Here is a 14145-nt window from a genome sequence, read left to right on the forward strand (position 1 = left end):
TCTTAAATGTAATGATACAGAGCAGCTCTACATGGTTTACGGTAAAAACAATTCTGTGCGTTTTTGTTACTGTGGTTACGGCTGCGTGATGTCATGTCCGTTTCCCCATCCGAGCGCAAGGCGACTCCAGCATGGCTGACACCGGGCTTTTAGAATCACTCTTACGGCTAGTGGAGAAGGTAGACGGCGGCATTGACAGCCAGGATGTGGCCGTGGATCTCGGGGTTGATCATCAGGTGATCGTCGGCGCGGTGAAGAGCCTGCAGGCGCTGGGAGAGGTGAGGAGATCCCGCAGCAGAAACACGCACTGACTGATGCAACAGCGGCGCAAATGAGACCCATTCAATCCGCAGGATCTGTCTGTTACTGTTACTTCACTGAAATCATGCGAATCCGCTCATCAGAAAGAAATTATCTTACGTATGATTTATATAACGGCTGATATAAACGAAAATAGGCATCTATCTATCTATCTGTCTGTCTATCTATTTATCTATCTATCTATCTATCTATCTATCTATCTGTCTGTCTGTCTGTCTGTCTGTATTTATCTGTCTATTTATCTGTCTATTTATCTGTCTATCTGTCAGTCTGTCTGTCTGTCTATTTATCTTTGTCTATTTATCTGTCTGTCTGCCTGTCTGTTTATCTGTCTGTCTACCTATCTATTTATCTGTCTGTCTGTTCATGTGCCTGTCTATCTATCTATCTATCTATCTATCTATCTATCTATCTATCTATCTATCTATCTGTCTGTCTGTCTATGTATCTTTATCTGTCTATCTATTTATCTGTCTGTCTATTTATCTATCTGTTTATCTGTCTATTTATCTATCTGTCTGTCTATCTATTTATCTATCTGTCTATCTATTTATCTATCTATCTATCTATCTATCTGTCTGTCTGTCTGTATTTATCTGTCTATTTATCTGTCTATTTATCTGTCTATCTGTCAGTCTGTCTGTCTGTCTATTTATCTGTCTGTCTGCCTGTCTGTTTATCTGTCTGTCTACCTATCTATTTATCTGTCTGTCTGTTCATGTGCCTGTCTATCTATCTATCTATCTATCTATCTATCTATCTATCTATCTATCTGTCTGTCTGTCTGTCTATGTATCTTTATCTGTCTATCTATTTATCTGTCTGTCTATTTATCTATCTGTTTATCTGTCTATTTATTTATCTGTCTGTCTATCTATTTATCCATTTATCTGTCTGTCTATTTGTCTGTCTATTTATCTGTTTATCTGTCTGTGTCTGTCTGTCTATTTATCTGTCTGTCTGTCTGTTTATCTATCTATCTATCTATCTATCTATCTATCTATCTCTATCTATTTATCTGTCTGTCTATCTATCTATCTATCTATCTATCTATCAGTCAGTCTGTCTGTCTGTCTGTCTATTTATCTGTCTGTCTGCCTGTCTGTTTATCTGTCTGTCTACCTATCTATTTATCTATATATCTGTCTGTCTATTTGTCTGTCTATCTATTTATCTGTTTATCTGTCTGTGTCTGTCTGTCTATTTATCTGTCTGTCTGTCTGTTTATCTGTCTATCTATCTATCTATCTATCTATCTATCTATCTATCTATCTATCTCTATCTATTTATCTGCCTGTCTGTCTGTTTATCTGTCTATCTATCGATCTATCTATCTATCGATCTATCTATTTATCTGTCTGTCTGTCTATCTATATGTCTCTATATATGTTTCTATATGTATTTTGTGTTTGTGTATCATATATTTGTATATATTGATCTTGTATAGATATGTGATTGTTTACCTGTCTTAACCTGGTTGAATGATGTGGTCAGGTGATCTCGGCCGAGCAGAAGTCCTCCAAACACTGGGAGCTGACAGGGGAGGGGTGTGAGATCGCGGAGCAGGGCAGTCATGAAGCCCGAGTGTTCAACGCCATCCCTGCCGAGGGTCTGCCGCAGAATCAGCTCATGGTGAGAGAAGAACATTTATCTATAGGTGTATTACATCATCATGTACTGGTGAAAACGTGTATTTTGACTTATGAGTATCATAAAGATGAATCTCAGATCAAGGTCATATTTCACCTCAATATCAAATGGAATTTTGTACAGTTTGTTTTTTATATTTTTTAATGACAACTATAATTATTTTCATGACAACTATGCATTTTTAAACTTTATCAGTATCTTACATTGCAAAATGCTCTGCTTTTATTATCCATAAAAAGTAATGTTATTAAAACACTGTTAGTAGAGTATATCTTTACAGTTGGACATATACATCATGGAAGTATTTGTTATACAAAAATCTTTAAAAAAAAAAAAAAAAAAAAAATTATTACACAGTTGGAAACAACTATGCAAAATATAGTCTTGTTTTTTTGTTTGTTTTTGTTTAATAACATGTATAAGATCACTAAGGTTACCTATTAATCCTGTGAATTGAAGACTGATGCACATACATTGGTATGCATGTATATGTAGACCTGTGTAGATATCTAATGGGCCTTTTTCTTTTTTTAGAAAATGCAGAGCGGGAAGGTTGGTTTCAGCAAAGCCATGTCCAACAAATGGATCCGTCTGGATAAAGCTCACGAGGGAGGACCAAGAGTCTTCAAAACCGTGAGTTACATGCAGTGCTGAACAGATCATGATTTAAGCCCAAATATCTATATGAATGTTATTAATGTAGTGTGTGTGTCTTTAAGGTGGAAAGCATTGAGGATACAGTAAGGGACAAACTACAGCTGGTGCAGAAGGGACAGTCGGCAAAACTAGAGGAGAAAGAAAAGAATGAACTGAAGAAACGTAAACTGCTAGCCGAAGTGTAAGAGAGCTTTGAGTTGCTCAAGCTGTTCATTCAGTGTGATTGATTAGTCTGCAAATGATGGAGGTTTGGTGTTATGCAGTTTATTCATTATGTGCTACATGAGCAGTAGGAGGCGCTACAGCTCAATAATGATCTCATCTCAGTTACAGTTTTTGTAAGGGAGCAGCATGTAATGTATTCCTAATTTGTGTATATATGTATGTAAATTAATTCCATTATTAATTATGAATAATTTCAGGACTGTTAAGTCTTACTGGATCACTAAAGGAAGCAGCTTCAGTACCACCATCACCAAACAAGAGACAGAACTGACTCCAGAGATGATCGCTAGGTGAGACCAATCGCTTTCTAAAAGGTGAATAGGTTGAAAAACATTTTCAGATGCAGTTCTGAAACACAAGGCCATCCCACTTCTTGTGACTTGTGCTGGGATTGTAATATTAAAAAAATAGCACACTTATTTGGGTTTCAGGAAACGCTTTATAAAAATGAAGAATCTAACTTTGGTTTTTAATATAACTTGTTGCTTTCAGTGGCAGCTGGAAGGAGAAGAAGTTTAAGCCGTATAATTTTGAGGCGATGGGTGTTGCTCCAGACTGCGGACACCTGCATCCGCTCATGAAGGTCCGGACACAGTTCAGGCAGATCTTCCTGGAGATGGGGTCAGTCCTTTATGCTTACTCTTCTACCTCAGATGATAAACCGTCAGTTATCAGATGTATTGTTTGGTCACCATAGTGTGGACAGAAGAATTTCACTAATTTATTTTACAAAGTTATGCGTTTAGCAGATGCTTTGTCAAAGAGACAAGAATATTCAGGTTTTTGGACAGCTAGATTAGGAAGCAAGCTAGTTTTTTTTTTTTTTTGTGAGAGTGCATGTAAGTGTTTTGTCAGTGTTTTAGTGGAACAATAAAGCATTTTAAAGAAATATTAAGTGTTCCCATGACCTATATAGTTAAATAGTGTCACTTTTCAATCTGAATGGTTTCTTATTACATTTGCATGTGACTGATTAAGAGCAGTTCTTATTACTCACTAAATAAAAATACCTAAAGCACTATGGTAATACTATATTTTTTGGACGTGGTGCCAAGGTAGTACCATGGTATTTTTTGAAGTGTGTTGGAGTACTATGTAAATACCATTTGTTAGGGTTTCTGTGGGTCTTATAAAAGTCTTAATTCACCCTTACACAAATTAAGGGCTTAAAAAGGCCTTAGAAAGTCTTAAATTAATACAATCATGGCATGGCATTTTGGCAATGTTGCATGCATTGCCAAAAAAAGAATTCTTCCTCAGTATTTTTGTCCTGTGTTCCAGTGCAAATATTTACACATCTTTAAATCAAGATGCAAATGTAAAATTAAGTAAAACTTTGAAGTTTTGCTAATACAACTCATTTTGTTTCTCCCTTGACATTTAGAGAATATATTGACATATTGTGTTCCCTTCAATTTATTGCTAAAATTTTCTTGACTTCATCTTAAAAAAAGTCCTTAAATTTACCTTCATGAAACCTGCAGAAACCTTGATTTGTACACGAATATTGTGCTAATTCAGTACTAAGGTGTATATATTAGTACAAGTACAGTGGTATTAGTTGAACTGAATCTAATATTTAAATAATTTAGGAACCAATTGTGCCTTCATACAAAACATTATACTCCATACCAGTGTTTTGATCTTGGATCATTAATCTACAAGCATATTCCTTGGTATTATGTCTCTCATTCACAGATTCACGGAAATGCCCACCAATAACTTCATCGAGAGCTCCTTCTGGAACTTCGATTCTCTGTTCCAGCCCCAGCAGCACCCAGCAAGAGACCAACACGACACCTTCTTCATCTCTGGTGAGAAATCTTCACCCCTGTGCTGTCGTTGATATGCAGGAGTTTATACCGCTTGCTGTCACAGCATATTTTTCTGGGCTCAAAGTAATTGTTTGTGTTTCTCAGACCCAGCACTGGCTCACGAGTTTCCTCAGGATTATCTGGAGAGAGTGAAGAAGGTTCATTCTGAAGGAGGTTATGGATCACAGGGGTAAGATGAGAGATAAGTGGTGGTAGTGTTTACCTCATTGGTTTGTGTGCATTGATGAATGTTTATATGTAAAAAAAAGCACATATCTATATGGATTAGTACATTTGTAGATGTAATTTTAACATCTCAAATCAATTTTAAGATACAAGTATGACTGGAAGATTGAAGAAGCTCAGAAGAACCTCCTTCGAACGCACACCACGGCGGTCAGTGCTCGGATGCTGTATAAACTCGCACAGCAGGTGAACACAAACACACACACACGCTCACTGCTCATTTCACTGCCGTTTACTTCAGATCTCACTCGTCTCTGTCATTCCTTTCAGGAGAAGTTCACACCAGTGAAGTATTTTTCCATTGATAGAGTTTTCCGTAACGAAACTCTGGACGCCACCCACCTTGCGGAGTTTCACCAGATCGAAGGCGTTGTGGCCGACTACGGCCTTACCCTGGGAAACCTCATGGGCGTCCTGCACCAGTTCTTTACCAAACTAGGTACTGCACTCCTTGATTTTTACTAATAAGCTGTGAAAAGAAAATATTCTTCTTTTTTATTAGTATAATTACGCATTTACAGTGAAGAAAGAATCTTGAATGTTCTTTAAGTTATTAATAGACATGATAAATTACTCAGTGATGGACTTTAAGATATTTCCAAAGATATATGATTGTGATTTTGAAATATTGTACACCAGGAATCACAAAATTGCGTTTCAAGCCTGCGTACAACCCCTACACTGAGCCAAGTATGGAAGTCTTCAGCTATCATGAAGGTAAAAGTCTCTATATGAAGTGATATGTGACATGATATGTATGTGATATGCTATGTTTATATTGCTCCAAACCTGTATGAGTTTCTTTCTTCTGCTGAACACAAAGGAAGATATTTTGAAGAAAGTTTGTAAGCAAACAGTTGATGGACTTCTGTAGTATTTTTTTCATACTATGCAAGTCAATGGCTCACACAACTGTTTGGTTACTAACAATATTCAATCATCGCCCCCCAGAGGTGAACCATTGAAATTTCAAAATGCTTATGACGTAACGTAGCCTTGTTTACTGAAATCACATGACTTTGGCAGTTTGATACGCGCTCCGAACCACTGATTCGAAACAAAAGATTTGAAAAGGTTTCGAAGCTTCATGAAGCAGTGTTTCAGAAGCGCCCATCACTAGTTGTCAGCCAATCAGAATCAAGATTTGTGTGGCAGTGGCGTGGCGTAGAGTGCAACTGTTGGATCCTGGACATAAAAACTCCATTCATTTTCTCCATAGGGGAATTATTAACTTATAAACCATGAAAGACAGACCTACTATGAGCTAAAAGGTTTGTTAATTGACGATAAATGCTTTAGTTGAAGCCATCAACCTGCATTATTTCAACTTGTTTTTTTTAAAATAATCATTCCTTGTTGAAAAAAATCACATTACCCATGATTCAGCAGAGAAATCTCCACCAATCAGAGAATCGTGACAAGCAAATACAGTGCAACATTCACGTTTTGGAAGTAAAAACCTGGCGGGAAAAAAGTTGGCGGGAACTTTTGCACTTTATTGCACCAAAAGAACACTTTACCTTCCACCCAATCGCATGAAACACTGCCAATGATGTTTCCCCTATGCTCTCAAAATACTGAAATATTTGTATATATATATGTATATATGTGTATATATATATATATATATATACATTATATATATATATATATATATATATATATGTATATGTATATGTGTGTGTGTGTGTGTGTGTATATGTAATGTTATCATTCACCTCGCAGCTGGTTGATTAATTGGGAAAAACACTTCTGGAGCCAAGGCACTGAAAAAGTGGGCAGCCAGACACTGTTGCCCTCTATAGACGGAAAGCTAAATGTCTGACCCAGTTTAGCATCATAAACCTCTCTTTGAATCTCTCTTAGGTCTGAAGAAGTGGGTGGAGGTGGGTAATTCTGGGGTCTTCAGACCTGAGATGCTGCTGCCCATGGGTTTGCCTGAAGGAGTGTCAGTCATTGCCTGGGGTCTGTCCTTGGAGAGGTACGTCAACACGCACATATAAAATTGCATCGTTTGCATATAAAATCTCAAGAGTTGCTTGATTGTTTCTCTTTTTTTTGCACCCATCTTCAGGCCCACCATGATCAAGTACGGAATCAACAACATCCGAGAGCTTGTGGGCCACAAAGTGAACCTACAGATGGTGTACGACAGCCCTATATGTCGACTGGACTCTTAAATGATATGCACTCATCATAAGGCTCAGCATATGGATTCATTTGTGCTCTCATGACTTATCTGCATTGTTATTGTCTATTTAAGCCATAACACACACCCTGAACTACGCTTTGTTGCTCCGGCATTAGTTATGAGGACTGTGTTGAACAGGCTGATGTAAAAGCGGAGGAAAAGATTCACGTCTTCGCATGAAGAGCGTTTCATTGACCCTGTTACAATGTCACCGCCTGATATAGAAATCTCTACTGTCCTCCACTTCAATTAAAGCATCACTTTTGTTTGTTTGTAGTTTAATACTTTGATTTTTATATATATATATATATATATAATATATATATATATATAAATAAAATTTCAGTTGATTTAATGTCATTTTCCATTGCCCCTTTTTCATGACAGCTCTGTAAAAACAGCCTCCCAGTTTGTTCTCACAACCCTGAATGCAATGGAAACTATTGAAGTCCTCATACTGTAGAAATATTAAATTAAAAATGTTTCATATCTCCAATTTGACTTCATTAATGGTTGTATGAAATGAAACCGGGGTATTTATGCTGCATTTTTCATGGCTGTGGCATCAGATCCCAGTACCATTGTTCATCTTTGGTATGACACTTTGGTATGGGGATCACATATTCACTATTAACTATGACTTTTGCCTCAATAAACTCTTAATTTACTGCTTATTAATAATTAGTAAGGTAGTTCTGTAGTGTTCAAGTTTAGGTATGGGATAGGATTATGTAGAATATGGTCAAGCAGAATAAGGCATTAATATGTGCTTGATAACTACTAATAAACAGCCAGTATGCAAGCTAATAAGCAACTTGTTAAAAGTGAGAATTGTTTCCCAAGCTAATGTGTTACCTCATCTTTTTTGTACACGTGTATGTTTGTAAATGCAATGGATAAGGGTCTTGAGCCATTTGTGCAAATCCAGTGAAGAGGGATAAGCTTTCTTCATGCAGATTAAATCTCCCTCTTGGTTGAATGGGGGAATCCGTTTGATCCCAGTGTTTCTATGTGTGGCCTTTCAAATCTTAAACAAGATTTGTCGCTTTTTAACTTTTTCGTCCACACTGAAAGCAAAGATGCATGTAATGTGTAGCTATGAGAAGCAAGGACAAATGAGAATTCACTGTGTTGTGTGGGCGGGGCTAGTCAATGCAGTGCAACCAGTGGTTCTAAACCTTGACTCAAAGGCTCCTGTTGTCCAACACAATAATCGATTATTACGAAGATATTTTTTCCAGACAAAACAGCTCATTTTCAGATCAACTTATTTTATTAACTGTGATAAATTAATTAACTACTATACATTTTGTGATTCCAGAACTTTCAGGAATGGTATGAACCATGTTCATAATCAAAAACAATAGTGTTTTTTCAAGGAGAAAAAAATGTTTTTAAAGGGTTCGTTCACCCAAAAATTAAAATTCTGTCATTAATTACTCACCCTTATGTCGTTCCACACCCGTAAGACCTTCATTCATCTTCAGAACAAATTAAGATATTTTTGATAAAATCTGATGTCTCAGTGAGGCCTCTATTGACAGCAAGATCCTTTCCTTTTTCAATGTCCAGAAAGCTACTAAAGACATTTAAAACAGTTCATGTGAGTACAGTGGTTCAACCTTAATGTTATTTGTCAAAATAACGACTTTATTCAACAATATCTAGTAATCTTTTGTTTCGAATCTACGGAGCCCCGCACATGACATGCAAGAAAAAAAATTAAATCGTGTGCACGATTTACTAATTCGCATGATTTATATATCGAGGGAATGAAATAGTAAATCGAGGGAACAAAATAGTAAATCATGCACATGTTTTAGCAAATCAAGGGAACGAAATAGTAAATCGTGCGCACGTTTTAGTAAATCGAGGGAACAAATTAGTAAATCGTGCGCACGATTTAGCCTACTATTTTTTTCCTGCATGTCATGTCTGGGACTCCATAAGAATCAGTGGTTCGGAGCGTGTATCAAACTGCCGAAGTCTCGCCCCCCCAGTGGTGAACCATTGAAATTTCGAAACACTTATGACATAGCGAAGCCTTGTTTACTGAAATCACGTGATTTTGCCGCTCCAAATTCCGAAGCACTGATTTGAAACAAAAGATTCGTAAAGCTTCGAAGCTTCATGAAGCAGTGTTTTGAAATCGCCCATCACTAGATATTGTTGAATAAAGTCGTTATTTTGTTTTTTTGGCGCACAAAAAGTATTCTCATCACTTCATAACATTAAGGTTGAACCACTGTAGTCACATGAACTGTTTTAAATACGTTTTTAGTAGCTTTCTGGGCATTGAAAGTGTTAATTATCTTGCTGTCAATAGAGGCCTCACTGAGCCATCGGATTTCATCAAAAATATCTTAATTTGTGTTCTGAAGATGAACGAAGGTCTTACGGGGGGGATTTGAATTAAGTTTAGCATTTCAATAAAGTATTTTATTATTGTATTTAAATATATTTATTTTAATTAATTTAATTAAACATATAACTTTGTAAGTTTGCTAATTCCCCCAGTTTGAGAGCCACTACACTACAAACAAATTGGATTGATGTTTCTGCTAAACTGCTAAATGTCTATTTTTCTCTTCTTTAGATGTTCTCTGCCTTTTCTAAGTGATGTTTCCTGGCAGCATTGATTCTGTTTTAGGTAAGCACGTTAAGCAGTATGTTTTTATCTCTAGGGGACACTTGTTCGTTGTAGTCAAGCTCCATGAACAAACTAAATAAGATTAGTGGCACTAATTCCATTCATTTCAAGTAAACTCATGGTTGGAAATGAGTTCAAGCTGCTTCCGTAATCTTTTCATGTCTTTGCATCTATGACTACGAAAAATTACATAAACGCACATGATTGTTCAAAAGTCTTCAGCTCACCAAGGCTGCTTTTATTTAATAAAAAAATACAGTGAAACAGTAATCTATTATTAATATAATATTATTACAAATTAAAGTAACTGTTTGAATATATATTAAAATGTAATTTATTTCTGTGATGGTAAAGCTGAATTTTCAGCATCATTACTCCAGTCTTCAGTGTCACATGATCCTTCAGAAATCATTCCGATAAGCTGATTTGATGCTCAAGAAACATTTATTATTATTATCAGTGTTGAAAACAGATGTGCAGCTTAATGTTTCTGTGGAAGGGTGTTCTTTATGATTTGGACTTTAGGATTTGATTTGCAGGCTTTGTATTAGCATTTGACAGACTGCTTACAGCACGGAAACATGGCTTCTGTAATCTCTTCATTTCCCAGCATCTCGTGTAGTTCGTTGGCACACATAATATTATGTAAAAGAACATGTTGAGAGGATGAGTTGGTTGTTAAGACAGGATGAAGCTTTGAATCTAGGATGGAAGCAGTTTGTGCATAACACTTTTACCACTGAAAAACAATTTTGATGATTTGAACACAATCCTGATTTGAGAGGGCAGTCGGCAGTGTATCATAAATCTGTTGGCCCGCCGACTGCCCCTTGGGGGAGGAAAGGTTGAGGGAATCCTCTGTGACGGTGAAGGATTACATCTTGTTTACTTGCTTAAATGTCGTAACATCTTAAGTGCCCGGGTCAAGCTAATCCCATATCGTTTGGAAATAACCTGTCTGAGAACAGCCCTACGTTAGCCGCTGCTCCATTTACTTCCTGTGTGGATGTCTGATCTTAACACCAGTTAAACATCAGATGATAGTATTTTCATTTTTTATAGCGTTTGTATTTTCACTATTATTTATGTAGACACTATACAATGAAATATTTATACATTGTTATGGAAATCACTTTTCCAAGAACACCTTAAGGGTTAGCACAGTTTATTTACAGCATTTGTAACCATCCATAACAGTATTGGTTCATTTCTTGCCAACCAACCTTGACTGTAAAAGGCTTGCAAAAATAAAATGTACACTTTAGCAAAAATGGCATTGTAAGCGTATGGGGGTGTTCACACACCACGTACTTATATTCGAAAAAACAAGTCGGAGCACTACAGAATGGGCCAAACTGAACATGAGATGGCATTTGCAACCCATTTTGTGACATATTGTACAAGTGAAATGGGATATTTGGTGAGAATATCTGTACCATAATGCAAGTTGGCTAATACATAACTAACTGACTAACATTATACATTAATGATGCACTCTTATAGCTCACACAGTAGAGTATTGTGCTAGCAATAACATGGTCATGGGTTCGATTCCCAGGGAATGCAAGAACTACTAAAAAAATGTGTTTCTCTACTGCAATGTAAGTTGCTTTGGATAAAAGTGCTGCCAAATACATAAATGTAGATATTAGCAGAATAGGAAAGTTCTAAAAGAGAGAAGGTTTTACATTTTGATGATAAAGTCAAACATTATTATTTGCTGTGGAATAATGTGCCCTGATTAGTGACACAATTAGATGTGGAACATGTATTAAATAGTCCATCTTTAACATTTTTATTAGTTTCTACTAACTTGACCCTAAAAAACAGGATGCTCATGACGTGAGGTGCTGAAAAAACAGCAAGACTGAACAAAAAAACATGAAATATTTAAGAAAGCACAGAAACAATGAATGTGAAAAGAATGTGTCCTGTGTGAACAACCCCATGTGGTCTTCAAAATGCAAAATAAAAACAAATATTCAAAGATTCTAGTGCATCTATAAAATGGTGAATCCAATCATTCAATGTCAGCTTGACACTAGATCCACTGTTCACATTCAGACGAATCAAAGATTCTCAATCATCCAGCAAGCTTATCGACCCTTTCGAGGGCATTTGGTGTTGCTTTGGGCCTCCGTCCAAATAATGTTCCCTTTTTATCCTTTGCCGCACTCATCTCTGATTTCCAAGAGACTGTATCCCGTAAAGAGACGCTCCTTTGAGACCATTCACCACTGAGGGGGAATTTTGGGTTTATTTGAGCTGGCATGAAAAGTCTAGACTTGAGTCCTTATGTCATTATACCAACTGAGAATATAATGCTTAGTCATTCTGAGCTCAAGTCCTGGTGCTTTTTTTTTTTTTTTTTTAATAATCCTTCTTTCGGGGATGAGTTGTAATGATGTTCAACAGCACTCATAACAGAGCTTCCGTAAATCATCTTACACAACAGGAAGAAGTAATATAAGTCAAACAATCCATCCCTTTGTATTTCCAATGACCTTTCGGAGTCCAAAAACTTTGGAAAATAAAATGAACGAGGCTTCCGATGAAGGTGATCCTGTAGCTCAAGCATGTTTCTAGCGATGCCAAGGTTATGGGTTTGATTCCCAGGGAAAGCACAGACTGGTAAAACGTGTAGTGTGAATGCACTGGAAGTCGCTTCGGATTAAAAGCGAATATGAAATGCATGAATGTAAATGTTATCGGATTCACAATATCATGTCGGTTTTGAAAAGTCATAAACCAGATTTGCAATAAAAGTATTTTTTGGTGTACAACTCTTGTCCTTCAATGTTCCTGTTTTCTTTGGTCTCTCAAAAAATCATACAAAGCAGCCATTTTTCACCTTCTTACCTTCCGTCTCACACATCCCGTGGGATAGTAGACGTCGGCCCAGGACTGTTGGGCAGTGACATGCTGTTGTTGGAGCTGGATGTGGGGAAGAAGGAGGGGATGTAGGGGATAGCGGACAGCATCAGAGGGCTCATCTGGGGGCTGTCGTCCGACGGTAAGGGGATCACCACATCATCCTGGTCCCACACGTGGAAGGCATTGGCATGGGAGAGAGACAGAGCCGGGGGCAGACGGGTGGGTCTGATGCTCGATATGTCATCTTTTTCTGCATCTTCGTTTGGGCCAAGCACACAATCTAACATGAGAGAAAAGGAAATGAAAGTGACCAGAACAATTATTTGGTAAACTTTACATCAATTTATTAACATTAGTTAACTCATTATTTTAAAAGAACTTAGCTTAATAAATGTTGTAGAAGAAAAGTTCACTGTTAGTTCAAGCTCATTTACTAATACATTTTTCAATCAAAGTTGTATCTGTTAACCATATTTAATGCACTGTATAGTATAATATAATATAATATAATATAACATAATATAATATAATATAATATATAGTACTTTATACTCATGGCTCATGTTTGTATTCAGTTCTTGCATTTTAAGGTTAAAATGTTTTGTTTTTTTTCTTTACATTTTACACTTTGAGGACTCTTACAAGGTATACATTGCATTGGTCTAGTTTGAATAATAGTACACTAACAGAAAAGACAGTGTTATTTGAGTAACTTGAGATTAAGACTTTCACTATGGCAATGCTTTGACTTTTGTGTTGACAGCCTGAATCATTAAGACTTATTGTACTATAGGGTTAGGGTTTAGGGTTAAGGTTTGAACAGCTGACAGGTTAACCACAAGGTCATAAGTCATACCTTACCTACTACATCATTTGCGAGGTCTTTGATTAGATGTCCCACTATGGCATAGGCGACTGCAACAATCACCAGCGCGGCCATTAACAGGTACAAAACCCCCTTTGGTAAGGGAATAAGGTCCCGGTGCACTGGTTTGTAGTCTTTGAACATCGGGTCCTCGTTTGCAAAGGAGTATTGAAAAGCATGCCCAGACTTATCCGTTGAGTTGAAACTTGTTACGTTGAGAGAATTCATTACCAGCCTTTCTTTCGACAAATAATCCCTCCAAAAATAGCGATTATGTAGGCTATTTGATGTTTCTTTCACGAATTTGTCGCCAAAGAATGTTGCTTTGATTTCTGATAAAAAGCTTTTCGCTTTATAGTAATCTGGAAAAGCGATATAATTTTGATAGTTAAGTTTTTGGAAAGAGAATGCATACTATAATTTATATAATTTAATTTATATGTTTAAAAACTTCAGTCTCCAAAACTATAATTTAATATTAAAGGTAGCCTATCCTCACCTTCATTGTTGAAGTTGAGTTTCTTTTATTTCAAGGCTCATTTAGTTTGAGGTTTCCTTTATTCTTCATTGCGTTTGCATCTTCGTTTTTGAGGGTATCACAGCCTAAATAGACAAGTCCCAAGATTCAGGTAGGCGTGGTGCGCATGCGCGA

General features: G+C 36.7%; 1 protein-coding gene across 2 annotated transcripts; it reads left to right on the top strand.

Moving 5' to 3' along the window:
• The first annotated feature begins 80 nt into the window (after window positions 1-80).
• Window positions 81-7600, top strand: farsa (phenylalanyl-tRNA synthetase subunit alpha). 2 transcript variants are annotated; one of them, XM_051888344.1, is made up of 13 exons: window positions 81-278; window positions 1816-1953; window positions 2506-2604; window positions 2691-2809; window positions 3051-3143; window positions 3346-3474; window positions 4552-4667; window positions 4773-4857; window positions 5000-5099; window positions 5184-5352; window positions 5553-5630; window positions 6780-6894; window positions 6988-7600. In XM_051888344.1, exons 1-13 carry the CDS (start codon window positions 132-134, stop codon window positions 7091-7093), a joined length of 1494 nt encoding a protein of 497 aa, XP_051744304.1. In that variant the 5' UTR covers window positions 81-131; the 3' UTR covers window positions 7094-7600. The 2 variants fall into 2 exon arrangements, with proteins under 2 accessions (XP_051744304.1, XP_051744305.1); XM_051888345.1 differs by having other exon boundaries at window positions 5553-5611; window positions 6815-6894.
• The last annotated feature ends 6545 nt before the right edge of the window (window positions 7601-14145 follow it).

Source organism: Ctenopharyngodon idella, chromosome 3 (assembly GCF_019924925.1).
Source record: "Ctenopharyngodon idella isolate HZGC_01 chromosome 3, HZGC01, whole genome shotgun sequence".
Lineage (NCBI taxonomy): Eukaryota > Metazoa > Chordata > Actinopteri > Cypriniformes > Xenocyprididae > Ctenopharyngodon > Ctenopharyngodon idella.

What these genes read in the sequence shown, in the direction of transcription:
- farsa (XM_051888344.1), top strand. Translation starts at nt 132, where the DNA reads ATGGCTGACACCGGGCTTTTAGAATCACTCTTACGGCTAGTGGAGAAG. An exon ending in CGACACCTTCTTCATCTCTG is followed by an intron (nt 4,668 to 4,772) that starts GTGAGAAATCTT and finishes TGTGTTTCTCAG; the next exon opens with ACCCAGCACTGGCTCACGAG. An exon ending in GGAGGTTATGGATCACAGGG is followed by an intron (nt 4,858 to 4,999) that starts GTAAGATGAGAG and finishes ATCAATTTTAAG; the next exon opens with ATACAAGTATGACTGGAAGA.